Here is a 27817-nt window from a genome sequence, read left to right on the forward strand (position 1 = left end):
CAGTGCTGTTCACATGGGTAGGATTGGCTAATTAAGGCCCAATACCCACAGGAGTATTTGCACTGCAGGATCCAGAGCGGGCGTTCACCTCCGGATCCCGCAGCAAATACTGCCCATAGGACATGCTATGCAAAATACTTTCCCATGCCCACGAGTGGAAATCAACTGCAATTTTCCGCTCGCAGGGGGAAAATCGTAGCATGTCCTATTCTAGTGCGAACCTCGCTGTCCGTCCTGCGGTGATTTGTCGCGGATCCGCGTCATTCTCTGCAATGCGCATGTGCAGTGGCGTGCCAGCTGGCACATCCGTAGCACAAGAAGAAGACAACTGACAGGTATGCAGGGGTCACTGCTGGGGCACAGGGTCTGATTCCGCTGCGAGATCTTGCAGTCGGAATCCAACCCGGCAGTGTGCAATTGGCCTAAAGCAGGTGTAGTGTCTTAGAGTAATGATGCATACTAATTAGAGATGAGCGAACGTACTCGGTAAGGCCGATTTCCCAATCGAGCACCGCGATTTTCGAGTACTTCACTACTCGGGTGAAAAGTACTCGGGGGCGCTGTATGGCGGAGCGTGGCGTGGTGGAGCAGGGGGGGGGTAGCAGCGCGGAACAGGTGGGAGCTCTCTCTCTCTCCCTCCCCCCCCCCCCACTCCCCTCTGCAACCCCCCGCTCACCCACAACGCCCCCGAGTACTTTTCACCCGAGTAGTGAAGTACTCGAAAATCGCGGTGCTCGATTGCGAAATCGGCCTTACCGAGTACGTTCGCTCATCTCTAATACTAATATAAAATGTGCATCAAGTAGTCAGAAAAGTGGTGCGGCCATCTTTGTTTGCCCAGGACCAGAGGGTTGCTTTAAAGGATTTGTCTAGGTTAGTAAACTTATACCCTATGAGGGAATTCTGAAGTAAGAGAGATCATAATCGTGTATAAATAGTCTCGATTTGGAGGTCCTCCATGTGAAGGATGCTGTGGGAGGGGCAGCGGGGTGGTATCAAAGGCAGAAACGGTAGTGGGTCACATCCAATACCGGTGGCATCTATGGTTGATGCTGGGCTTTACCAACTGTGTACAGATTATCTCCCATAATGTATGTAACCAGCGCGGGGGGCGTGATTGGTCGTATTGGGTGGGTCCACATCAAAGAATGGTAGAGTTGGACGGGACCTCCAGGGTCATCGGGTCCAACCCCCTATTGACACAGTCAATAGAGACACTTTGCCAAGGAACCAAACTTTTATTGCCACAGTGCCACTGTGGTAAAGGATCCTAAGACAGTACATGCTGCTCTCACTGGCCAGTGCTGCGCTGCTCACATGGGTAGAATTGGCCAATCAATGCAGGTGTAGTGTCTTAGAGTAATGATGCATACTAATATACAGTGTGCATCAGGTAGTCAGAAAAGCGGTGCGGCCATCTTTGTTTGCCCAGGACCAGAGGGTTATTTTAAAAGATTTGTCTAGGTTAGTAAACTCATACCCTATGAGAGAATTCTGAACTAATGGAGGTCTGAATCATCCACAAACAGTCTTGATTTGGTATGGGACCAGCAGGGGAGTCACATAACAGTGTCATATTCACAGAGGTTTCAGAAAATAAACACAAAGGAGTAAAGGAACATTGAATTGGAGCAGGGTTCCCCCATTACACATGCATTACATGGACAGCCCATTACTTTCAGTGGGAAACGTGCAATACTTCTTTTCTCCTGTGGAGGTGCTGCAGGTGAACTAAACACTTGCTACATGTATTCTCTCACAAATTACAGCTAATTGCTGAGAGTCTCAGCAGTGACTTTGTTGGAGAACCCCTCTAACGAAAAGGGATTGTTCAAAGTAGGCGAAAAGCATGATGTTAGTGAGTAAATAGAATATATTGATATTTTGGAAGCAATTGAACTTAAAGACTCTCATAAAGACAACATCTGTCTATATGCACTATCCGTATATATGGATGTCATAGAGGCGCGGGGGTCCTCGCTCGGGGACACGCTATTAGCTAGAGTAGAGATCCGTGGCAAACAACTACTCTTGCTTTGGCAGGTTCAGGCTCCATAGTTTTCACACTATAATGGAAATGGCCAACCAGAGGTTTTCCCCAAGCAATTACCACTGATCACAAGGGAATATGAAGCTGGGCCAACCAGCTTCCATACATAGGGTGGCCATGGAAAAGTAGCCGATTTTGGTAGACTTGAAAAATATGGTAATTAAGGAGGATGGAATTTATTAAGTGCTAAGCGTCACAATTGTGACATAAAATAGTCACAAATATGGTGAACGCCATAGTTGCACAATAATTTCCAGCTTTTTGCACTTCTCTTGCCATCTTTTTAAATTGATTAGGAAAGCGGGTGGGGCTTGGCAGGAGGGGCGGGGTCACCACATTTATTATAATTTACATCAGATTCTGGTGTAAATTAAAGCATGAATCTGAACCAACTCAAAGCTGATGTATATTTCAATTTCTAGCGCATGGGCATCATAAGATGCACCAAATCTATTAACCCTTTGCAATCCAATTTTGGATTCAGGCTTTCCTAGGGGGCTTTCTCTTTCTGCCATTATCCAATGGCACCATCTGCTGGCTAGAGCCAGAACTGTAGTATGTGACATGCCTGAAGAGGCCCCCTAACAGAACGGCCAGTAATCTACAGTAAAGAATACCCTGCCGGGCATCTTCCGACATCGGAGCTGTACAGCCTTCAATCAGAATGTCTTTAGACGTCAGACAGTGTATTGGAAAGCGTTAAGAAGCATATGCCTTTTAAAAGTTTTGGCAAACTTTTCTCCCACCAGGAGTATAAATTCTAATTGAAATGTACAGACCCATACTTACTCACATTTTCTTTACATTAAATTAATTCCCTGGTTTAGGAACAAAATTCTGTCCCGGAGGGGCAGCTGGGTATATAACCTGCAGTCGTTCTTCTCTATCGGTACTCTGATCCACCAGTTCCAGGTCCTGTTGTTGGCCTGATGTGATCTTCAGACTACCTAATCCCCGCAGTTCATTGGGGGTGTTAGACTATTAATGCACTATACCTGCTGTTTGATTAGCCAGAGCTGCTCATGTGATCAGTACTGGCCAATCAGAGATCAGTGCATAGTGTGCATTAGCCAGTTAGAAAAGTGCTGCTTCAAACTTGGATGACCAAAAATAGGGCCGAAACTGGTGGATCGGAGGCAGAGAAGAACTGCAGGTAATATACATCATCCTTCCTCTCCTGGGACATAATTTTATTCCAAGTTCAGAGAGTCGCTTTAACCCTTTCCAATCCGCTGTCTGACATCTTCCTACATTCTGATTGAAGCTTGTACAGCTCCAATGTTAGAAGACGTCCGACAGGGTATTCTTACCATCTATTGCCAGCCACTCCGCTGTCAGAGCATCTCTGGTGCACACACACTCGCTTTAGCCAGCAGATGTGACAGTTGTATAACAGCAAAAAGAGAAAGCCTTTTAGGAAACCCTGAATCCAAAATTGGATTGGAAAGGGTTAATACCTGTACTTTGTATAATTGATTATCTAAAGCCCCCATACACATTCGGGTAACATTGTCCAGACAGCTATTGTATGTGTATGGGGGTGTCCAGGCTCTCCATATCAACCCTATAAGCAATTAGCTCTAAATAGGGTTGTTGTTTGCTGGATCTTTGGGGTCCTGTAGTTTTGGGGCTCATCATTGTGTTAGCACCAAGGAATACTGAACGATCCTCTGGTTGTAATGGCTCTAGCAGCACCCTGACTTCCAAATTGTGATGATGGTGATATAGGCACAACGGCCCAGAAAGATGTGATTTGCCAAGCGGAACACGCATGGTGTCATTCTGCGCTGGACACTAAGGGTCTAACATCTCCCTTTGGTGCCAGTACTGATAAGCTGGCTGGGTTGTCTTTCAGTCCAGTCAGCCTATTAATTTCTATGTAAAGGTTGCCGGTTATATGTCCAGTGTACTGGCCATCATGCGGTGCCGGTTCGTTTAGCGACTTGGAGTTTAGTAGTTCGGCGTTCAGTCGTCCAGTTAAAATTAGCTTTGTACATTGTTCTCCAAAGTTCCTGTGATTTAGTGCTAGGTTATCACCAGTGTACCTCGGACTGGTTATCGGATTCTATCCCACAGTGAGGTCACCCTTTTTGGGGCGGGTGCTCTGGTTGAAGGAACAGTCTGGTTCAGACAGTTCTGGTAATTTAGGTTACCATTTTCACTGTTCCTTGTTTCACGTTACTGTTGTGTTCTTACCGGACGTGCGAAATACATAAACAAAAGGATAAGCACTACAGTGCATGAAATAACAAATGAGCACGACCGTGCAACGTAAATACAAAACTAAGGGAAATCCTTTCCCTGCAAAGCCCCTACCTAGGGAGGGAGCTCTGCCTACTCGGCGGGTTGATTGCTTCCGACAGGTCCGGACCCACACTCGTACCTCGGCCACTAATAATTCCCTACCAGGGAGCCCTGATACAAAAGGGAACAGAAAACAGTAACCAGCAGTGGTACTTAGCTGTAGCAGCAAGGTGGAGGAGCTCCAGTGGCAGGCTGTGCTCCTCCAGCACTGAGGTCAATACTAGCACAGATTAAATAGGGCAGGGCCACTCAAAGACAGGTGCGGACTGACATCACCTCACCTGACATCACGCCCCTCAGCCCCAGGAAAGATAGAGACACTGCTAAACTCTGGTCCGGCCTGATTTCAAGGTGAAGACTTCAGAATGGCTGCAACAGTTACCAAAATACTTTTAGCTAATCTAGAAGGTTTCAGAATTTCTGCTCACCAGTTAGGACTCGAAACTTCTGGTTGTCCTAACTATTCTTACCAGGCATGACACTGGTAGTCTGGTAGGCCAGTCGAACCCTGACTAAACTTGACCCCATGTTCGTTTCTTGTTATATTCACATGAGACCTCCACCGCATATCATGTACTTATGAGTTATGGGTCAAGTAGAGTATAATACACTAAAGACTGGATAGATCTCATCTATCTACTAGAAAGCCAGAGAGCATTTTGCAATAACGGTACTTTACAAGTACAGTATAATGTGTAAGACAAGGTTAGATACAAGATGAGAGGAAACTACAGCACACCATCATTAGATCTAGATTATGAGCTTGGAATACTAGGACCAAAACAAAAAGCCTTCAAAAAAAAGAGATATCAGAATTTCATTGAGTGTACCTGTTAGGTCAGATCAGAGACTAGATTGAGGAGGAAACAATTTAGTCTTGTATAAGTTGAGGTAGTGGAAGAGGAAATTGCTGCAAGGCAGTCCAGTCAATAGATGGGACATTATGACCCATTCGATAGTTTTGAGCATCTTTGGAACATAGGTGAATCTGAATGTATATGAGCCAATAGCTAGTCAAAAGAGGAAAGGTCCAACAACAAAGTATTGTACTATACAGTGCTGAAGATGACGGGAGCTGTCAAAGCTCTGGCCCAAGACCTAAAATGACATCTTGAGCCAAAGTGATCAAGAGTCTGGAGCTAAAAGTAGTTGGGAAGAGAAGTTATGTTAGATAATATCCTAAGCAAGAATGGTCTACCAACATAGGTTATGTGTCTACTGGCAGTAATTCAGAGGGCACCCTACTTACTCAGTGTTTTTAGACAATCATAAAGCAGGCTTTCTCAGATTGTTATCAGCCCCAAACTCAGTTTGGCCTTGATATTTTTCCAGGTGTGTCTAATGCTGACAACAAGCTTGGTCCCTTGATTCCATGATTGTGTGTTGGTAGAAGATTGATCTGGTCTTTACAGGTTAAGTATGTTGAAGTACTACTGAGTACTACTTCTGTTAAAGCCAGCCTCCAATTTCAGGACAAAATTGTGTCCTGGGACAGAAGAGTAGGGTATATTACCTGGTATTGTTCTTCTCTACTGATGTTTCTCCGTGGTTTCTGAGTTTCCATTTTTAGCCATCCAAGATGGTCAATGTAGTCTTCAGACTACTTAATCCCCATGCTATTGGTACTGATAGACTACCAATGCACTTTACCTGCTTTCTGATTGGCCAGCACTGCTCATGGGATTAGCACTGACCAATCACAGAGCAGGGCACAGTATGCATTAAGTAGTTAGAGCATTGTAGCAGCCATATTCAATGACAGATAATGGGACCTACAATTGGCGAATTGAAGGGTCATTGGCAGAAAAGAACATCAGCAGGTAATATACCCCTCCCATCAGCCCTGGGACAGAATTTTATCCTAAAACCAGAGGGTCACTTTAAGTCTACTGAAGGTGTATTATGGTACAGTATATCTGGGGGAGGGCCCAGAAAAGTGTATCATGTCATCTAGATTTGATAGCCTTGCTTACTCAGAAAAAGCTGTCTTAAAAGCAAGAACTAGTTTTTGAAAAAAAACAACTTGTATTTACATTATTAAATCATCTACATTCAAGGGGGTAATGTTTCTCCTTGAGGAGAGCACCGCAACAGTATAGGGAGTCCTATGGAACATGTGACGATCCCTGGGAAAACAGCTATGCAAATGAGTGATGGAATAAATGCTTCCACAGCACCACCCATTGGAAGGTAGCTGCCCTATAAGTCAATGTCTTACCTTTTAATAGGCCTTGCAACATGACTAAACATGGAAGCCAAACCAGAATACCCATGTACATACAGCTGTTTCAGGGTTTTGCCCCTTATCAGTGCACAGTAGGGTTCTGGTTGGGTTGAAGAGGAGCCCTCAATGTGAGATTGGGGAAGCAATATTTCTTCTTGTGCAGAGCACCAAGAAAGTGCTGGGAGCCTTAAGGGCCTTGCAGTGCTCTCTGGGAAGGTAGCATGGCCTATAAGACTACTTACACCCTCTTGTAGTGCTCTGCACAAGGAGAAACACTACACCCTTTCCTTCCCCCAGACTCACATTGATAGCCTCTCACCCGGCCAACCAGAACTCCGAAGCATCTGTAAGTACATGGGTATTATGGTTTGGCTTACATCTCCAGTCATGTTGCAAACCCTGTTGAAAGGTCGGACACTGACTGATAGGTGGCACTGTGGAGGCATCATTCCACCACTCATTTGAAACCTCTGTGGAACACCAGGACAATCAGGCTTCAAATCTGAATGGAAAAGTATACATAGCAATTTTTTACTTTTTGCTATATCACATGATGTATGATATCCCGTTGTCTGTTTTTAAAGGGTAACTAACATTTGAAAAAACTTCTGACGTATCAAAAGTTTTGATCGGTAGAGTCCTAAATTTCCCACTGAAACGAAGAGGCAGAAGTGCTAAGCGCTCTGTACCTTCGGCTGTGATCGGCTCTGCTTGGAGCATGTGGTGTGCATGGATTCATTTACTCTCTATAGAGCCTTACATCACTCTGCTCACATCCCTGTAATATAGTAGACTTATGGGACACATGCAGATACTAAATGACAGCTAATTATCCTTTTACCGGAGAAAATTGTTAAACTTCTCAGATGTCATGAAGCGGATAACAGGCTACAGAAGGACTACTGAGAATGTCACCGCTTCTACTGGACCTGGTAGTCAACAGTTGAATCCAGAGACATTCACTGAGATGGCTTCCTCCATAGATTACTGAGGTTCCTCATCACAGAAAATAACAAACAGACTCATATTTGCCTCCCCATATCTCCCATCCTGACCTCTCTGTGACGTAATGATACAGGCTGCAGCAGCCCACTCGCCTGTGACATAATCTTTACAGGCTGCAGCAGCCTGTGTATGCGACATCATAGGCAGATGCAGCCAATCACAGACCTCAAAGCTCCAACTCTGTCATGTCTTGTACATAGGCTGACTGTAGCCTGTAAATAAAAGGGGACGGAACTCCAGTGTAGGAGATGAAGGGTGCCAGGAGACAGGAGCGTAAGCTTGTTTGTTATTTTTTTACGATGGGAAACTTAAAAAAATATATATATATATATTTTGGAAACCCCTTTAATCTTCTGGTCTGTTTTTAGGCCCAAGATTCAGTGATACTTCATTACGCTATCCTACCAAAAGTATTTGGACACTCCTATCAGTAGAATGGATTGTGTCTTATTAGCATGGATTGCAGGATGAATGGAGGGAAATACCTGCTGAAGTGTATCAGACGTTAGTAGAAAGTATGCCACGGACATTATCCGATGTCATTAGGGCCTAAGGAGCCCCACTAAGTAGTAACATATAGAAATAAATACTATTGACTTTTGCTCAGGTGTCCAATTACTTTTGGTAGGATAATGCATCTGTATAGTGGAGCTGTTTTTTGGCTGCATGTAGCCACCACTAGGGGGAGCTAACTGCATATGGATTTATACAGCCAGACTTGAACTGAATGGGAACTATATATATATAGCTCTGTATGTACTCTGCTCCCCATAGTGGTTGGCCCAAGTAGCCACTATAGTAGCAGTGCGACAGAGGAAGCCATCCAGCGCCAAACTCCCTCTTACACATAGCAGTCCTTGCCTCTACTGTCGGTACGCTACTGCTTCTGTTATTATTTAGTGTGCTATGGCTTCTGTGTAAGACATTTTTTGCTTTACTGTGAGATATCTGTAAGCGCATTACAGCATAAGGAGAACTGATGTTCTAGTAGAGGATTGCACCAAATGTTGTCTATACAGATCATTAGTCACTGGCTAAGTGTTTAAGTAATGTCCAAATGACCAGTGAATAATGTTACAAGTCTGTGTTACGTTACTTGGGCTTCTTCCCAGAAATGGGGGCCAAGGAAATACTTGATTTGAGGAACTGTGGTGGTTGTGGTTGGGGATAGGTTTGTAGAAACATTATGCCATCCGCTGGTCGGCTGCCAGATACTTTCTATAGTAAAATATCCAAGAAACCAGGAAGGACTTTTAAAGTACTCCTAAATACTTCAAGCACTAACCGCGCAAATAAAAGAACCAATGAAAAAGTTTCTCTAGCGCCACCTAGTGTGAGTTCAGAAAATCAATGCTCAGGGTCATACGGTTTAACAAAAAAGTCTGAAACGTGAAAGTCTTACCGCATTAGATTATAGACCTTATGAAAGGCAGGATCATGAGAAAGGACTTGTACGGGTTTATTCAGAAAACCTTACCCTTTATGTCCGTCTCCTTGTACTTCTGTGGTTCAGGGTATTTTTACCAGTTATAGATGAATTTTTTAAAAAACTTATCTTCGTAGATATTGGGCTCTGTTCACACTTTATCTCTCCTTTACATTCAGTGTATACAGTAGGAACACTTCCTGCGGTACACCAAGTGTATCCATAGGGCCTATTCACCAACAAAGGCTGAAATAGTGTTTGGTATACAGCAGAGGGGGCACAACTTTTTCTGGTCTGAGGGCCACATTGCCATACTGAATCCTGGCCATGCTTGGTATTGCAGGCAAAGTTCCCATTGAAATGAATTGGAACTTGGCCTGCAATACCAAACTTGGCCCCTACAGTAAGAACGGGGCTGTCTGCTTACTGCAGAAATCAGCTCAGTGCACAAGCATGCTGGCTTGGGTAAACAGCTGTTTGGTGTGGGTTGTTGAAGATGGACCCCCACTGATCTACTATTGATGACCTATCCTTATGATTGGCCATCAATACCTTACAAAAGGCAACTGCTTAGAGACAGCGAATACGCCTTTTTACTGACCTCACTAATGAGCTTTAAGCCTGCACATACATCTTTTATGGTGGTGGCTTAGCTGACTACTGACAGCCAGGCTCTTGCTCTAACAGCCAGGACTGGAGAAACCTCAGATCCTGCTAGTTTAACCCCTTACATGCCACAATCAATAGCAACTGCAGTATGTAAGCAGACAACTGGGGAGGGAGCTATTTGTGTCACCCATCCGCACCTCACAATGCAATTGCAAGGTACGAATGGGTTCCCATGGCATCCAGAAGCCTGACAAAGGCCTCCATGTCTGCCATGTAACTCAGCCTATTAGTCCTCTAATTAGACTCTAATTAGCTGCTGTCACAGGCATTATAGAATTCGCTACATAAGTAATGCAGTGTATTATCCTAGCAATTGAATGATTATATCTACACGTTTCCTTCACGGGGTACAAAATAGTGTCAAAAAAGTTTAATGAACTTCATTTTAAAAAAAAAAAAACATTTTTTTTCTCCATAAAAACTCATTTTAAATGGATAGAATACAAAAAAATAATTATAAAAAGGAGCACATAATAGGTTTTAATGCGTTTAAAACGATCCAAACAATGGGAACATTTTGTTATTTATCTTGCATAGTGAATGCCATAAAAATCATTTAAAAAAGTAATGCCAGAATTGTTGTTTTCCTTTTGTTCGCCTCCCAAAAAAATGCAATAAAAAGTAATCCAAAAGTCAAATATACCTCAAAATGGTACCAACCTCAACCCTTCCTGCAAAAAACAAGACCTCGCAGAGATCAATTACTGATCTTAGGGCTTATTCACACAAGCGTAGGCGTTTTTACGTGCACCCGTAAAAATGTGTGAATGGGTGCACAAATCTGCCATTTGTGCGCCCGTTCAGCTGGCCGGGTCCGCAGCATATGCACCGAGGCTGGATTGCCGTCGGGCAGGGGGAGATAGTTTAGCTCTGCTAAGCTGTCTCCCCTTTTCCACCCCCTCCCCAGCTCTCAGCAAAGGAAGGGGGCGGGACTGGGCAGGAGCTAGTGTGCTAAGCTACCGCCCCCTCTCCGCCCCTTGTCGGCTGCCAGCAATGGGAGGGAGCAGGATGGGGTGGGAGCTTAGTAACTAGCTCCAGTCCCGCCCCCTCTCATTGCAAACAGCCGGCAAGGGGCGGAGAGAAGGAGGTAAGTGAGTGGGAGTTTAGCAGTCACGCTGCTAAACTCCCTACTACCTCCCTTCTCCGGCAGCTACCATAGGCTCCCATAGGAGTCTATGCAGCAGCCGACGCATTCCACCTGGGAAAGATAGTTCCTGAACTATCTTTCCTGGCTGACGTAAAAGCGCCCGTCCAAAATGTGCTGCAATGCACTACCTTGGCCAGCTGGGTGCTTTTACATGGCGGAAAATCGCCTGTCTGATCTGATGCATTGGAATCCAGATGGTAGTGTATACCATGGAAGCCGTCCGTCACACAAGCACAGTGGCAGTATCGCGTGATTACGCGTCACGCGCTGCAATGTGCATGCGGGCTGGACGGGACTCACGCGGCGGATCTGGAGAGGTGAGTATGGGGTCTTTGGGGGGCAACGTGTCGAACTCCGCTGCGATATTGTCCAACGTGGCCGTGGGCAGGAGGCATAAGCCGTTACATACTATAACCAGAGATTTCATTGCCTCCTTGCACAGAGCAGTCACCTTGCAGCCTTCTCAGGTCTGTGCATGTGAGATAGAGAAATCAGATTGCCAGGGCCTGATGTGATCACGATCCGCTTACAGCGCTGTGGAATATGTTGGTGCAAAGGGGAAATAAATAAATGATGATGCTATAACATAATCTCTCTCTCTCCAGGCTGATGCAGCGACCAGCTTCCTGCGAGCCGCCAGGGCTGGAAACCTGGATAAAGCGCTGGAACATCTGAGGAATGGAGTGGATATAAATACATGCAACCAGGTAAAGCACACCCAACCACAATATATACCGCCATAGTCAGCTCTATGCATCCATCTTCTGAAAGTGAGCCCATCCCAAAGTTTTTCTTCCCCCGTCTCCCCAGACAGATCTACAAGGTATTTTTATAGCCGTCTTATCATTTCAGCCTACAGCTGAGATTTGTGCGATTGTCACCCCAGAACCAAAAACATGTCATGCTACATTACATACACTAAATGGCCACTTTATTAGGGGCACCCATAGCGTTGGACCTCCTTCGGCTTTCAAAACTGCAGTAAGTCATCATGGCATCCACCCACACGAATCAGAGGTGCACCAAGAAAACCTTCCCCACAACATTACTGCACCAGCCTGACAGGAAGGGGTCATCGGTTCATGCTGCTTGTGGAAAAGTCTGACTCCCATCAGCAACAGAAACCTGGATTCATCTGGAGATGTGTTTCCACTGCTCAGTGATACCGTTGTTGCGCTCTTTTGCTCGCTGGAGTTTCGCCTTTCTGTTTGACTCAATGGTGCTGGAACTGGTTGTCTGCTGTTGTAGCCCATCTATGTTAAGGAATGGCAAGCTGTGTGTTCAGACACATTACTTGGAGCAGCAGCATTGCATTTGGCTGCAGTTTGCTTGGCTGAGCACTAGAAAGATTCTTGACATCCTCCTCTGACCCCTTTCGCTAGAGAGTTCTTTACGTCCACAGAATCCCCTTTCGCTGGATGTCTTTTCTCGATCACACCCTTCTCTGTATACTCTGCTTGCCCTGCATGAGAACACCCCACAAGGTTGGTGGTGTATGAAATCCTGGCCCCGGCTAGTACCGATGACCGATGAAGTCACTCAGATCGCTGGACTTTCCCATCTAATGTGGATTCACACTGAAACTGATCTGTGGAAAACTCATCACTTGATTCTATGATGCAGTCTGGGGTCACCGGTCGGAAAGGGCCAGGAGCTAATAAAGGAGCCATTTAGTATATGTTTCTGCTTGACAATGTCTATTTACTAAAACCATAACTAACAAAATCCAATATCTGTGGTTAGATCTCTCAACCTGGAAACAACTACCTGCAAATGTAAGTGCTTTCTCTACTCCAAAGAAGTGGCCAAACTTTGTCAGTATGGAGCCTACTGTAGGTTTGTGGTGTTAGATGGTCTACTAAGGGACTATGCTTGTTTCTCGCCCCCTTTTCAGCTGGTGGCTTTCTTGCTTTCTAATGAATCATCATAAGGGTCATGTTTTAGTGTGTTAGTCCCGCTTTAGTCTGTCATATGTAGCCTTTTCCATTGCCCATTGTAGATATTTATTGTACTAGCTCCCCAGCTGTGTGTTCTTCATCCATGGTCATTCCCTTCTGCCCTATACTAGAGAGCACATTAGGTCTTAGAGAGTTGTTGACCATCTAATAACGCTGATTTAGGTCTATGACCCTATGCAAAGATTGTTTGCTAATTTCTGTGTTGAAGCCAACAAGACCAGACACCCTATTAGCCTAATTGTGAAGTCTACTGGTCTCCACTTTGAGGCCTACCAGTAGATCGTGAGTAGTATTAGTAGCATTATTTCTCATAAATAGCCAAGCACCCATTCCCACAAGCTTTGGTATTCCTCCACTTCAGTGACATCACCACTACGGTTCAGCCGGCACCTTTAGGTCTTCTGGAGAATATCGGGCGTGTGGGAAAGGTCCAGCCTCATATGTCCTGTGATCCTGAGGGGGAGATATGTGGTCAGACCTGTCCCACAGGCCGTGTATTCTGCCCGACCTCACCGTGCCTTCTGACCTACCTTCTCAACCAACACTGTGGAGTCGGATATGTCTTGTCTACTAGCCCAGGCATTGCCTTCTGAGTCTCTGATCCACAATACTTACTGTTCCAACCTTCTCTTCACCTGATTGATTGTTGTCAATTCTAACAGCTTTCTATTATGTTTGCAATTTTCTGCATTATTTGGGGGTCTTTTTTTTGCACTTTGTCACGGTCTCTTCTTAGGAAGTCCCCAACTTGAGACCCTCTCATTATTAGCCAGGATGGCCATACATATTAGATACAGATGGGCCAAACCTGCCATTTGGGTGGAAGTGGCCGTTTATCTAATGGGTATGACAGTCTCCCAATTCTTTCCCCAATGGTGGATGTTTGGGAGATAAGGAATGGTTGGGCAGAGCTATCTTGAGGGTTCAAGAGAGACAGCTGTTGGGACGAACAAGCTGTCATCCGACTGCTATCTAATGTGTACGGGCAACATAAGAGCTACTACAGAGACTGGTTCTACCTCGGAGGACTCGGTAGACTGCGCTGTGCATTGTACATGCAGAGGGCCCCTTTATATGATAAATGGATGTGGGGCAACAGCAGAGGCATAACTTGAAGCTCCTGGGCCCCAGTGCAAAACCTGTTAGATGCTAATTGAGCTTAAGGCAATTGTTCCATGCTAAAAGGATTTTAGCAGTGCCAGGGCCCCTTTAAACGGGACGACCTTTCGGGCACACAGGACTTTTCACTCAATGGTTGGCCCGGGTAAAAGTTCCCTAAGCTGGTTGTGTTATAAGGTGTGTGACGGATGTATGAAGATAACTGGACCTTTAATTTTTTTTAATCATATACTGCAATTGCAAAATATCCTACGTGTGTCCCTTCCTGCCCAATACTTATAGGACAGCTAAAGCATCCGATGAGTGATTCATCTCCCGCATTGGTCTGGGCGTACTTGGCCTTCTTTAGCCCCTCCGAGTCTGTGTTGATGTTCCAGCAGCTGGAACCGTTGTGCAGTCGAGAAACGTTGTGCTAGAGGATCCAGCACATGCGCAGTGCCAGTGACCCATTCGCGGTCATTCACGTCACAATGGACGTCAAGTGCGTGCGCTGTCCTCCTTGTGGCAGCTCCAGCTGTCGAGCTCAAAAGCGAAGACGTTGCAGCAGAGGGGATTCTCAAACACACAACGTCTCCAGCTGCTGGAGCTGGAGACGTCCATAAAGACTCGGAGGGGCGTGTATGGACTAACGGACCATTGCACGAGAAAAAAAGGCCAATTGGACAGTTTAGCCGTCATTTGCATGTCACATGGAAAGCAGGATATTTTGGCATTGGAACATCTGATGAAAAAATTAAAGGGCCGCTTCAGTGATTTTCTTCTGTCTGTGTGATGCTGTTACACAGGACCCACCTGCAGGGGGCACAGTTATTCCTATCACAGTTACTGATGATGATCACGCAGCTCCTGTCACACAGTTATAATAGAGGAGATCACAGCTCATCCTCCTGACTGTATACCAATGGGCTGTAGATAATTTAGCTGAATATAGAAGGTAATGACTGTCTTCCCCCCCATCAAGAAGAAATGTTATAGCCAATAGTAAAGCTGATACATCATGGAATACATGTGAAAATGAAACTAAAATCTCTATCTCAAGATTGTGCCTGATAAGTATCAGACAGGGGGCTGCACTGCAGGGACGTGGCTGTAATACACAGAGGAGACCACTAGAGTGTGACATACTATCAGGTGAGGGGAGCAGCGATGGAAAAAGGTATTTTCGCTGGAGTGGTCCTTTAACCCCTTCCCGCCCCATGACGTAAGGGTACGTCATGGTAGCGGGGTACTTCCCGCAAAATGACGTACCCATACATCATTGGGATAGTTCGGGATCATAGCAGATCTTGCGCTATCCCGCAGTGGGAGCTGGCTGTCACTAGTAGCCGGCCTCCCGCTGCAACAGCTTGGGGCATCGGAGATGTGCCTCCCCCCTCCCCCCGCTGTTAACCCCTTCCCTGCCGCGATCTCTGTGACTCCAGCCGGCTCTCGCGATAGCATCGCGAGAGCCCGGCTGGTTGCTATGGAAACAGGATGCCAGATATCGGTGTCCTGTATTGCCATATCCTGTGATCGCTATAGTAAGCGATAAGGGAGAAGTCCTGCCATGCCTTATCGCAGCGATCTTTAGTGCTGTAGTAAAAGTCCCTCAGAGGGACACAAGTGGTGTAAAAATAAGAGCTAAACAAAGTACAAAAAATAAAAATGTAAAAAAAAATGTTAAAAAAACCCTTTTTTTACGCTTTTTCTCATATTAGCATTAAAAAAATTAAAAGAAAATTAAAAATCCCACATATTTGGTATCAACGCTTCCGGCAAAAAGCGTTAAAAGAAATGCTAAAAAACTGAGGCAAAATGCTAATTTTTAGCATTTTGCCTCCCAAAAAACGCAATAAAAATGATTATAAAAAAAAACGTGTGTACCCCAAAATGGTACCAATAAAAACTACAGCCCGTCTCGCAAAAAATAAGCCTCACAGAGCTCCGTCCATGGAAAAATAAAAAAGTTATAGCACTTTGAATGCAGTGAGTTTAGAAAAAAATCCTAATTTTAAAAAAAAAGTGTTTTTATTGTGGAAAAGTGGAAAAACTTAAAAAAAATATAAGAATTTTAGTATCGTTGTAACCGTGCCGACCCTCAGAAAAAAATGTAGTGTGTCATTTATGCTGCATAATTAACGCTTAAAAAAAATAAAATAAAATCTGTGGCAGAATTGATGCGTTTTTCTCTCTCTGCGATCATAAAAAAAATAATTAAAGTTTTACAATATAGTCTATGTACCCAAAAGTGGCACCGATAAAAACTACAGTTCGTCACGCAAAAAGCAAGCTCTCACACGGCCGCATCGACGGAAAAATAAAAAAGTTATGACTTTTGAAAAATGGAGATGGAAAAATACCAAAAATCGTTTGGTCCTCAACGCCAAAATAGGCCATGTCCTTAAGGGGTTAAAGGTGGCGTTATCTTCAAGCACCTGTCACACGTCTTACAATGCAGCTATCTTAGGGCACATGTTTAAAAAAAAAAAAGTAAAAAAAAAAACGGTCCAAACACTGGATGGAAGCAGCCCCCGATCTTTTGAATGGGCGTGTTCACATGGTCTTTCATTTTACTGGAACGAAAAGTCAGAGTAAGGGGTCCTGCAGACGAGCGCAGGCGTAGATACGCTCACGATAATGGGACATAATAGCGTTGCGAAGAGAGTGCTAGCGTGGGCTATCACGTGCATATCCGTGCATTTTACTGTACTTTAACAGGCTGCGTCTAAGTAGTCGCTGTCCGATTTCCCCACGAAATTACGATTCTCGGCACGGGGTCTCACATCAGGCATCACGGGATGTCCGTGTGTTGTCCAATCAGAGTTGCCCCCATGAATTTAGGGTGTAACAATTTAAACATGCGTGTTCATGTACCCTTATACTTCACAAGCCAAGTGACAGACGTCCGTTATATATTACATTTCTAGATCCTCCAGAACAGAACATTTCATTTCAATTACGCGGCATCAGATAAAACTACCCCTGCGTGTAGATCGTAATGTTCCATACTTGTTACGGCGCCTCCTGCTGGTTTTCTTTATTCCCTCTCAGTATGCCCGATAATGAGTCCAGTGTTGTTGAGAAGAAGCTCAACCCAGTCCTGATTCTTATTTTCTGGCCGGTACAATAACAGGGATCACTGTGCCACCGAGTACAAGAAGCCCCCGGCGATGAGCCTGAGCTGAACGTGTGCCCTCCAGCACTGGACACATCACGTTCTTAAGGGAAATCGAAAGAACAGCAGGGGGCGCCATAACAAGTAAATCCACACACAGGAGTATTTTTAAGGCGTGTGCGCACTTACCCCACGTACTTGTGTGATAGACATTGTGTTTTTGTGAGTACCTCTGCACGTTTTAGGGCTTCTTCACACTGGCGATAAAATCGTGCAATTTTTGTGCAATGCAAGAATGAGTGAAAATGCAGAATTATGAAACCGATGATTTTTAATGGTTTTCTTCACATTTGAGGTCTTCGCTCATGTGATGTTGCGAAAAACAAAAATCGTGGGAAAAGGTCCCGATTTTGCCAAGATTTTCTCGCGGCAGTATCGCCAGTGTGACGGAGCCCTAACCATAGTTTTTGAGCGCACAAGTCGTATGTATTTGCGCAAAAGCATGCAACCATGCTCCCATGCGCGAATGGGACGGCCATACCTTTAGGGCTCTTCACATTGGAGAGGGCGATATTGGGGGTCGATTCGCGGCTCGATATCGCGCTCCCCACCGTGTGAAAGCCCCAGTGCTGCAAGGCGTTTTCATGTGAAAACAGCCTCGTGTCACTGCGGGGATTCCCTTCATCCCTGCCGCGGCAGAGGATCGCGCATTGAAAGCAATGGGCGATGTTGCAAAAAGATAGAACATGCTGCATTGTTTTTCCACGCAACATCGCAGGAGTGAAAACATCACAAATGGAAATGAAACCATTAAAAATCATCGGTTTCATAATCGTGCGTTTTCACATATTTTCGTATCGCGCAATTTTATTGCCAGGGTGAAGCCCCCCTACCGTTTTCTCCTGCACAGCGGCACTGTGCATGGAATTGTAACACAGCCCATTAAAGTAAGTGCGGACGGCCGCAGGTTGGTGGAGACACCGCTTTGCAGGGGGAAATTTAGGGACCGTCCACACAGCCACTTGCATGTAAATTCACGTATGCGAGAAACATACATTAAAAAAAAAGTGTAAAAACGCATTATGTTTTTAAATTTGAATGGGTGGTATCTGTTTTGATCCGTTTTTATAAGAAAAACATATGTTTGTCACTGTAAACTGTTTTTTTTTTTATTTCTAATAAAGTCTTGTAGTTTGATTGGTTGCAATTGAACGCTCCCTTGCAAGACTATAAAAAAAAGTTTTTTTTAAAAAAAGCAAAAAATGTAATAATTAAAAAAAATCCAGTTTAAATGGTGAATGCAGTAAAAACAAAATCAATGTAAAAACAATGGCGGAATTTCTGGACATTTTTCCCATTTTCTCTTTAAAAAAGACTGTACAAAAAAAGTGTACTAAAATTTCCCATTTTCTCTACAAAAAAGTGTACTAAAAGTTCCACAACACATTATATGTACCCCAGAGTGCTGCCATTAAAACATACAGAAAAAAACAAGCCCTCATACGAGTGAGTCAGAAAGTTATGGCTCTTTGCAAGGCTTGGCCCTTGAGGTAAAAAATCGGCTAGTCACTAAGGGGTTAATCATTCTCTGCTCCTGCGTTCCACAGTCCTACCGCTCTTGCACTTAAACATAAGCTTTCATGCAGAGGCGTGTACGGAAATCATAAGACTTGTTGGATAAAGTATAGTCACCCATCGGTGTTACTACAAGGACCTGTATAGTAATATACCGCATTAGGGCTGCGCTGTATTATACCGTATCACTGAAGTGCTTCCAGGCCAGTTAATGACCATAATCATATTTCCCATTTAAATGCTAATTCCACTTCATTCCACCCAAAACGGTTTAATTTGAAGAGGTGTTAAGTGCGATACAATTAAATCTTGAATCTCACGTACCTGCACAATCACTAATGCTACCTGACAACTCCGAGGGCCGTTACTACCGCTGCTGCAGATCGTCTCCCATAGTCCCTGCATCCGCCCCACCATCTGTCAGAAGGACCAAGGGCACCCGTCTCTAAACCACATGTAGGGCTGATAACAGCGGGAAAGAGAACGGCACCAATTGTAGCTTCTGCCTGATACCTGTGAGATGGAGAGCAGATGAGAAGAAAGACCCCCAGGAGGGGGTCACATACGGTAGAGATTATCTTGCTCAGACTCGTGCGACACAGGCCTTAGGCTGGATTTACACGACCGTATTTGTGAACGCATTTCAATGGATTCATTCACAATCGCGGATTTTGCGTGCGCAAAAAATACGCTGCATCTTTTTTTTTCCAACATTTTTGCGCGGGCGAAATAGGACATATGAAACTACCGTGTTTCCCTGAAAATAAGACAGTGTCTTATATTATTTTTTGTTCAAAAAGGTTTAACCTTTTTACATGTATAGCTGCCTGGACACTATTTAAATTGACTTATTTAATTAACTGTTAGCAGGGCTTAATTTTGGAGTAGGGCTTATATTTCAAGCATCCTCAAAAAGCCTGAAAAATCATTTTGCATCCTCAAAAATTCTGGAAAATCATGTCTTATTTTCAGGGTATGTCTTATTTTCAGGGAAACAGGGTAATTAGGCTAATTAACTATTTTAATGTATAGGACTGTAGCCGCGGGAGTTTTTTTTTTTGCGCACATTGATATTCATGATAGGCGTACGCAAAAGGTTCCGTAAAGACGCAGTTGTGTGCAAATATGCAACGCTCGATGCGCAAATGTGAATTCAGCTTCATTCCTGCATAAATTGAACAACGAATGAAAAGTGAGCGCTTTATCGCTCGGACGCTGGCTGCACTTAGAACGAACGATGATCGGTCACTTTCGCTCGCTTGAACGATAATCGTTCCGTGTAAAAGAGCCCTCACATAACCAGCTGGCGCAGGAGCTGTTTAACACTATGGAGGACTAAGGGCGCCTTCACACTTGCCATCGCGATATCGCTGCGTTTTTGTAACGCGACTGTCAATAGGACTTTCTAATGTTAAAAACGGATTGCACAAAAATCGCAAGTTGGTGCTCTGCGATTTATGTGCGATGCATTTTAAACATTAGAAAGTCCTATTGACAGTCGCGTTAAACAAACGCAGCGATATCGCGATAGCCAGCGTGCAGGAGCCCTTAGTGTGACGATGTCAGCACCCCTTCCCGCACGCCTTTCTTGATCAGTATGATTTTCGCTCTCTAACTGCAGCGGATGCCGACACCATGAAAATGTAGATTATTACCGCCATCACCGGCATCACAGAGTGCAACCTGCTGCTTACATTACATTCAGGTCATTCTGACCCCTCTGTGATTTCATGAGGTTTTCAGGTCCTTCTACTCTACAGCAAAGTCATTTAGGTTTCATCAATTACCATCATTTTGGTACCTAGTGACGTATATTATATCCATGGAGATATATATGTGTATCCTAAAACTTTTGCACATAGATAGATAGATAGATAGATAGATAGATAGATAGATAGATAGATAGATAGATAGATAGGAGATAGATATATAGATATGAGAGATATTAGATAGATAGATAGAGAGATATGAGATAGAGAGATATGAGATAGATAGATATGAGATAGATAGATATGAGATAGATAGATAGATATGAGATAGATAGTGAGATATGAGATAGAGAGATATTAGATAGATAGATAGATATGAGATTGATAGATATTTGATAGATATGAGATAGATAGATATGAGATAGATAGATAGATAGATAGATATGAGATTGATAGATATTTGATAGATAGAGAGATATGAGATAGATAGATATGAGACAGATAGATAGATAGATAGATATGAGATAGATAGATATGAGACAGATAGGGAGATATGAGATAGATAGATATGAGATAGATAGAGAGATATGAGATAGAGAGATATGAGATAGATAGAGAGATAGATATGAGATAGATAGATAGATATGAGATTGATAGATATGAGATAGATAGATAGATATGAGAGATAGATAGATAGATATGAGAGATATTAGATAGATGGATAGATAGATATGAGATAGATAGATATGAGATAGATAGATAAATAGATAGATATGAGAGATATGAGATAGATAGATAGATATGAGATTAATAGATATGAGATAGATAGATAGATATGAGATAGATAGTGAGATATGAGATAGATAGATAGATATGAGATAGATAGTGAGATATGAGATAGAGAGATATTAGATAGATAGATAGATAGATAGATATGAGATAGATAGATATGAGATTGATAGATATTTGATAGATATGAGATAGATAGATATATAGATAGATAGATAGATATGAGATTGATAGATATTTGATAGATAGAGAGATATGAGATAGATAGATATGAGACAGATAGATAGATAGATATGAGATAGATAGATAGATATGAGACAGATAGGGAGATATGAGATAGATAGAGAGATAGATATGAGATAGATAGATAGATATGAGATTGATAGATATGAGATAGATAGATAGATAGATAGATAGATAGATAGATAGATAGATAGATAGATATGAGAGATAGATAGATAGATATGAGAGATATTAGATAGATAGATAGATAGATAGATATGACATAGATAGATAAATAGATAGATATGAGAGATATGAGATAGATAGATAGATAAATAGATAGGTAGATAGATATGAGATTGATAGATATGAGATAGAGAGATATGAGATAGATAGATATGAGATAGATAGATAGATATGAGATAGATAGTGAGATATGAGATAGAGAGATATTAGATAGATAGATAGACAGATATGAGATAGATAGATATGAGATTGATAGATATTTGATAGATATGAGATAGATAGATAGATAGATAGATATGAGATTGATAGATATTTGATAGATAGAGAGATATGAGATAGATAGATATGAGACAGATAGATAGATAGATATGAGATAGATAGATAGATATGAGACAGATAGGGAGATATGAGATAGATAGAGAGATATGAGATAGAGAGATATGAGATAGATAGAGAGATAGATATGAGATAGATAGATAGATAGATAGATATGAGATTGATAGATATGAGATAGATAGATAGATATGAGATAGATAGATAGATAGATATGAGATAGATAGATAGATAGATAGATATGAGATAGATAGATAGATAGATAGATAGATAGATAGATAGATAGATAGATAGATAGATAGATAGGAGACAGATAGGGAGATATGAGATAGATAGATATGAGATAAATAGAGAGATATGAGATAGATAGAGAGATAGATATGAGATAGATAGATAGATAGATAGATAGATAGATAGATAGATATGAGATAGATAGATAGATAGATATGAGATAGGTAGATATGAGATGAGATAGATAGATAGATATGTGCCGGAAAACTGCAGCAACTAGATGTCAGTTCCAAAAGTGGCTGGAAGACGTCTGGAGGGATATGGAGTCAGGATCTTGGGTGCAAATGGACCTCTCAAATCACATCCTATAAATGCTTGATGTCGGACAAACATGAAGGCCGCACCATTCGTAGGAAGTCTCCACAACGCTCATCTACTAACTCTGTGCTGGATCATCACATTATTCTGGGTGTCCTTGAAGTCCGGGAGGACCTACAAAAGGTCAGCAAGCAGTGATATGCACTAGGCACCATAGATAGATAGATAGATATGAGATAGATAGAGAGATATGAGATAGATAGATAGATAGATAGATAGATAGATAGATAGATAGATATGAGACAGATAGGGAGACATGAGATAGATAGATATGAGATAGATAGAGAGATATGAGATAGATAGAGAGATAGATATGAGACAGATAGAGAGATATGAGACAGAGATATATGAGACAGATAGAGAGATATGAGATAGAGAGAGATGAGATAGATAGAGAGATATGAGATAGATAGATTGATAGATAGATAGATATGAGATAGATAGTGAGATATGAGATAGAGAGATATTAGATAGATAGATAGATAGATATGAGATTGATAGATATTTGATAGATATGAGATAGATAGATATGAGATAGATAGATAGATATGAGATTGATAGATATTTGATAGATAGAGAGATATGAGATAGATAGATATGAGACAGATAGATAGATAGATAGATAGATAGATATGAGATAGATAGATATGAGACAGATAGGGAGATATGAGATAGAGAGATATGAGATAGATAGAGAGATAGATATGAGATAGATAGATAGATATGAGATTGATAGATATGAGATAGATAGATAGATAGATATGAGAGATAGATAGATAGATGAGAGATATTAGATAGATAGATGGATAGATAGATATGAGATAGATAGATATGAGATAGATAGATAAATAGATAGATATGAGAGATATGAGATTGATAGATATGAGATAGATAGATAGATATGAGATAGATAGTGAGATATGAGATAGATAGATAGATATGAGATAGATAGTGAGATATGAGATAGAGAGATATTAGATAGATAGATAGATAGATAGATATGAGATAGATAGATATGAGATTGATAGATATTTGATAGATATGAGATAGATAGATAGATAGATAGATATGAGATTGATAGATATTTGATAGATAGAGAGATATGAGATAGATAGATATGAGACAGATAGATAGATAGATAGATATGAGATAGATAGATAGATATGAGACAGATAGGGAGATATGAGATAGATAGAGAGATAGATATGAGATAGATAGATATGAGATTGATAGATATGAGATAGAGAGATAGATAGATAGATAGATATGAGAGATAGATAGATAGATAGATATGAGAGATATTAGATAGATAGATAGATAGATATGAGATAGATAGATATGAGATAGATAGATAAATAGATAGATATGAGAGATATGAGATAGATAGATAGATAAATAGATAGGTAGATAGATATGAGATTGATAGATATGAGATAGATAGATATGAGATAGATAGATAGATATGAGATAGATAGTGAGATATGAGATAGAGAGATATTAGATAGATAGATAGACAGATATGAGATAGATATGAGATTGATAGATATTTGATAGATATGAGATAGATAGATAGATATGAGATTGATAGATATTTGATAGATAGAGAGATATGAGATAGATAGATATGAGACAGATAGATAGATAGATATGAGACAGATAGGGAGATATGAGATAGATAGAGAGATATGAGATAGAGAGATATGAGATAGATAGAGAGATAGATATGAGATAGATAGATAGATAGATAGATAGATATGAGATGATAGATATGAGATAGATAGATAGATATGAGATAGATAGATAGATAGATATGAGATAGATAGATATGAGATAGATAGATATGAGATAGATAGATAGATAGATAGATAGATAGATAGATAGATAGGAGACAGATAGGGAGATATGAGATAGATAGATATGAGATAGATAGAGAGATATGAGATAGATAGAGAGATAGATATGAGATAGATAGATAGATATGAGATAGATAGATAGATAGATAGATATGAGATAGGTAGATATGAGATGAGATAGATAGATAGATAGATAGATATGTGCCGGAAAACTGCAGCAACTAGATGTCAGTTCCAAAAGTGGCTGGAAGACGTCTGGAGGGATATGGAGTCAGGATCTTGGGTGCAAATGGACCTCTCAAATCACATCCTATAAATGCTTGATGTCGGACAAACATGAAGGCCGCACCATTCGTAGGAAGTCTCCACAACGCTCATCTACTAACTCTGTGCTGGATCATCACATTATTCTGGGGGTCCTTGAAGTCCGGGAGGACCTACAAAAGGTCAGCAAGCAGTGATATGCACTAGGCACCATAGATAGATAGATATGAGATAGATATGAGATAGATAGAGAGATATGAGATAGATAGATAGATAGATAGATAGATATGAGACAGATAGGGAGACATGAGATAGATAGATATGAGATAGATAGAGAGATATGAGATAGATAGAGAGATAGATATGATACAGATAGAGAGATATGAGACAGAGATATATGAGACAGATAGAGAGATATGAGATAGAGAGAGATGAGATAGATAGAGAGATATGAGATAGATAGATTGATAGATAGATAGATAGATATGAGATAGATAGAGAGATAGGAGAAACATAGATAGATATGAAATAGATAGATAGATATGAGATAGATAGAGAGATATGAGATAGATAGATATGAGATAGATAGAGAGATATGAGATAGATATGAGATAGATAGATATGAGATGAGATAAATGGATATGAGATAGATAGATAGATATGAGATAGATAGATATGAAATAGATAGATAGATAGATATGGGATAGATAGATAGATAGATAGATATGAGATAGATAGATATGGGATAGATAGATAGATATGAGATAGATATGAGATAGATAGATAGATAGATATGTGCCGGAAAACTGCAGCAACTAGATGTCAGTTCCACAAGTGGATGGAAGACGTCTGGAGGGATATGGAGTCAGGATCTTGGGTGCAAATGGACCTCTCAAATCACATTCTATAAATGCTTGATGTCGGACAAACATGAAGGCCGCACCATTTGTAGGAAGTCTCCAGAATGCTCATCTACCAACTCTGTGCTGGATCATCACATTATTCTGGGGGTCCTTGAAGTGCGGGAGGAGCTACAAATGGTCAGCAAGCAGTGATATGCAGTAGGCACCAGTCAATGATGTGTTTAGGTGGACCAGTGGACCCAACCCATGCCATGAGAACACAGCACACACCAGTATGGAACCACCACCAGCCTGCACAGTGCCTTGTAGACAACTGGTGATAACACTGCAGAGGGGGCACAGGGCTGATAACACTGATTGGGCCCAGTGCCTTGGTATCATTTGTTGTTGTTAGCTGTTAAAGGGGTTGTCCCGTGATAGCAAGTGGGGTTAAGCACTTCTGTATGGCCATATTAATGCACTTTGTAATATACATCGTGCATTAAATATTGGCCATACAGAAGTTATACACTTACCCCCTCCGGTGCTGGCGTCCCCGTCTCTATGGCGCCGACCAAAGCTGCCTTCTCCCTGGATTAGACGCGCTTGCGCTGAAGGGGCCGCTCCGGCGTGCTCGCGCCGCACAGGTCTTCTGCGCATGCGCAGAAGACCTCTGCGGCGCGAGCACGCCGGAGCCGGACAGAAGAGGGCAGACTGCGCAAGCGCATCTAATCCAGGGAGAAGGCAACTTTGGTCGGCGCCATTGAGACGGGGACGCCAACACCGGAGGGGGTAAGTGTATAACTTCTGTATGGCCAATATTTAATGCACGATGTATATTACAAAGTGCATTAATATGGCCATACAGAAGTGTATAACCCCACTTGCTATCGCAGGACAACCCCTTTAAGTAGTTTACGACCCTCGGCGACCCTAAAGGCAACCTCCCTCCATGTTTTTCGGTTTTGCACTGCTTCTTTCAGTTGTGTGATATCCATGTCAGTATCAGCTCTGACAGTATCGGCCATCGTGTTCTTTGACGGCCGGGTCTTCTTTTGCCACTGATCTGTCCAAGCATTATAGATTTTTCTAGCGACTCTGCTCGCATTACATGGCCACAATACGTGAGCCCGAGTCCGGTCATCTTCCCCTCCAGTGATATCGGGTCTTATATAATTAAGGACTTCTCTGTTACTCTCGCCGCCCAGGGTATACGCAGCAGCTTTCCCAGCCCCACAGCTCCAACGCATCAATCCTCCTATCAGCTTTTTTTTCGCAGTCCAGCTCTCACATCCATACATGGCTATTGGGGAATACAGTGGTTTGCACTATCCTGCGTTTAGTTGCTATACTGATATTCCTATTTTTCCAGATTTTGTCCATGTTTAGCATCGCGCTTCACCGCAATGCTATCCTACATTTTATCTCTGGCATATATTCTCCAGCCTGGTCAGTTTTCTAACCAAGGAAGATGAAGTCTCGCACACATTCTATGGCCTCGTTGCAATTTTTTGCAGTCATAATTTTTCCACTTTCAGTTTTAATCTTCCATATCAGCTGCCTCAGACCGGCTTCTGTTTCTATAAGCAGAGTTGTGTCATTCGCATAACGGAGATTGTTGATGTTTCTTCCACCTATTCTCACCCCGATTTCCAATTCATCTAGGTCCATTTTCCGCATGATCACTTCCGCATATAGGTTAAACAAGAAGGTTGAGAGGATGCAGCCCTGTCGGGCGCCTTTTGCCGATCCTAAACCGATCTATGTCCCCATACTGTGTTCTCATAGTGGCTTCTTGATGGGTATAGAGTGATTTTATCTGCCGGACTAGATGTGCCGATACGCCCAGCTCTTGTAGGACATGCCATAGCTTGTCATGGTCAACGCAGTCAAACACATGTAGATATTATTTTGGTATTCTCAAGCTTTTTCCATGGCCCATAACAGGTTTGCAATATGATGGTGGGTACCGCGTCCTCGCCGGAGTCTTGCCTGCGCATCAGGGAGCGCCGCTTCAACTACAGATCTCAGGCTTTCCTGTGTAATTCTGAGAAGCATCTTGCTGTCATGTGGAATGAGGGCAATTGTTCGATAGGTGGAGCAATTATCTACCCTATTACTGAAACAGCCCTGGTTGGAACTGATTAGAGCCCAGGGCTCTCGTAGCTATAGAACATGCAGAAGTAGTAATCATACTCAGACTCGGAGACGGTCCAAAGACCCCCTGCTACATAAAACAACACCAGTATTATAACTAATACATGGTAGGTCGGAGCATTGTTACAGATTTTGAATTGCAGCCCCGGAGCTTCAGTCTGAAACTGGTGGTATTTGATGGCGTAGCGGTGACAGATGGAGGCCGAGGCATGCTTTATACAG

General features: G+C 42.4%; 1 protein-coding gene across 9 annotated transcripts in view; it reads left to right on the forward strand.

Moving 5' to 3' along the window:
• ANK1 (ankyrin 1) overlaps positions 1–27817 on the forward strand; it is a 184126-nt gene that overhangs the window by 31232 nt on the left and 125077 nt on the right. For all 9 annotated transcript variants that reach the window (XM_066593421.1, XM_066593413.1, XM_066593416.1 and 6 more), the window contains one exon: positions 11431–11532. Coding sequence is in view for 8 of the 9 variants with exons in the window: in XM_066593413.1 (XP_066449510.1) it covers positions 11431–11532 (102 nt within the window). In the remaining variant the exon portion in view is untranslated. The remainder of the gene's footprint in view (positions 1–11430; positions 11533–27817) is intronic.

Source organism: Eleutherodactylus coqui, chromosome 2 (genome assembly GCF_035609145.1).
Source record: "Eleutherodactylus coqui strain aEleCoq1 chromosome 2, aEleCoq1.hap1, whole genome shotgun sequence".
Lineage (NCBI taxonomy): Eukaryota > Metazoa > Chordata > Amphibia > Anura > Eleutherodactylidae > Eleutherodactylus > Eleutherodactylus coqui.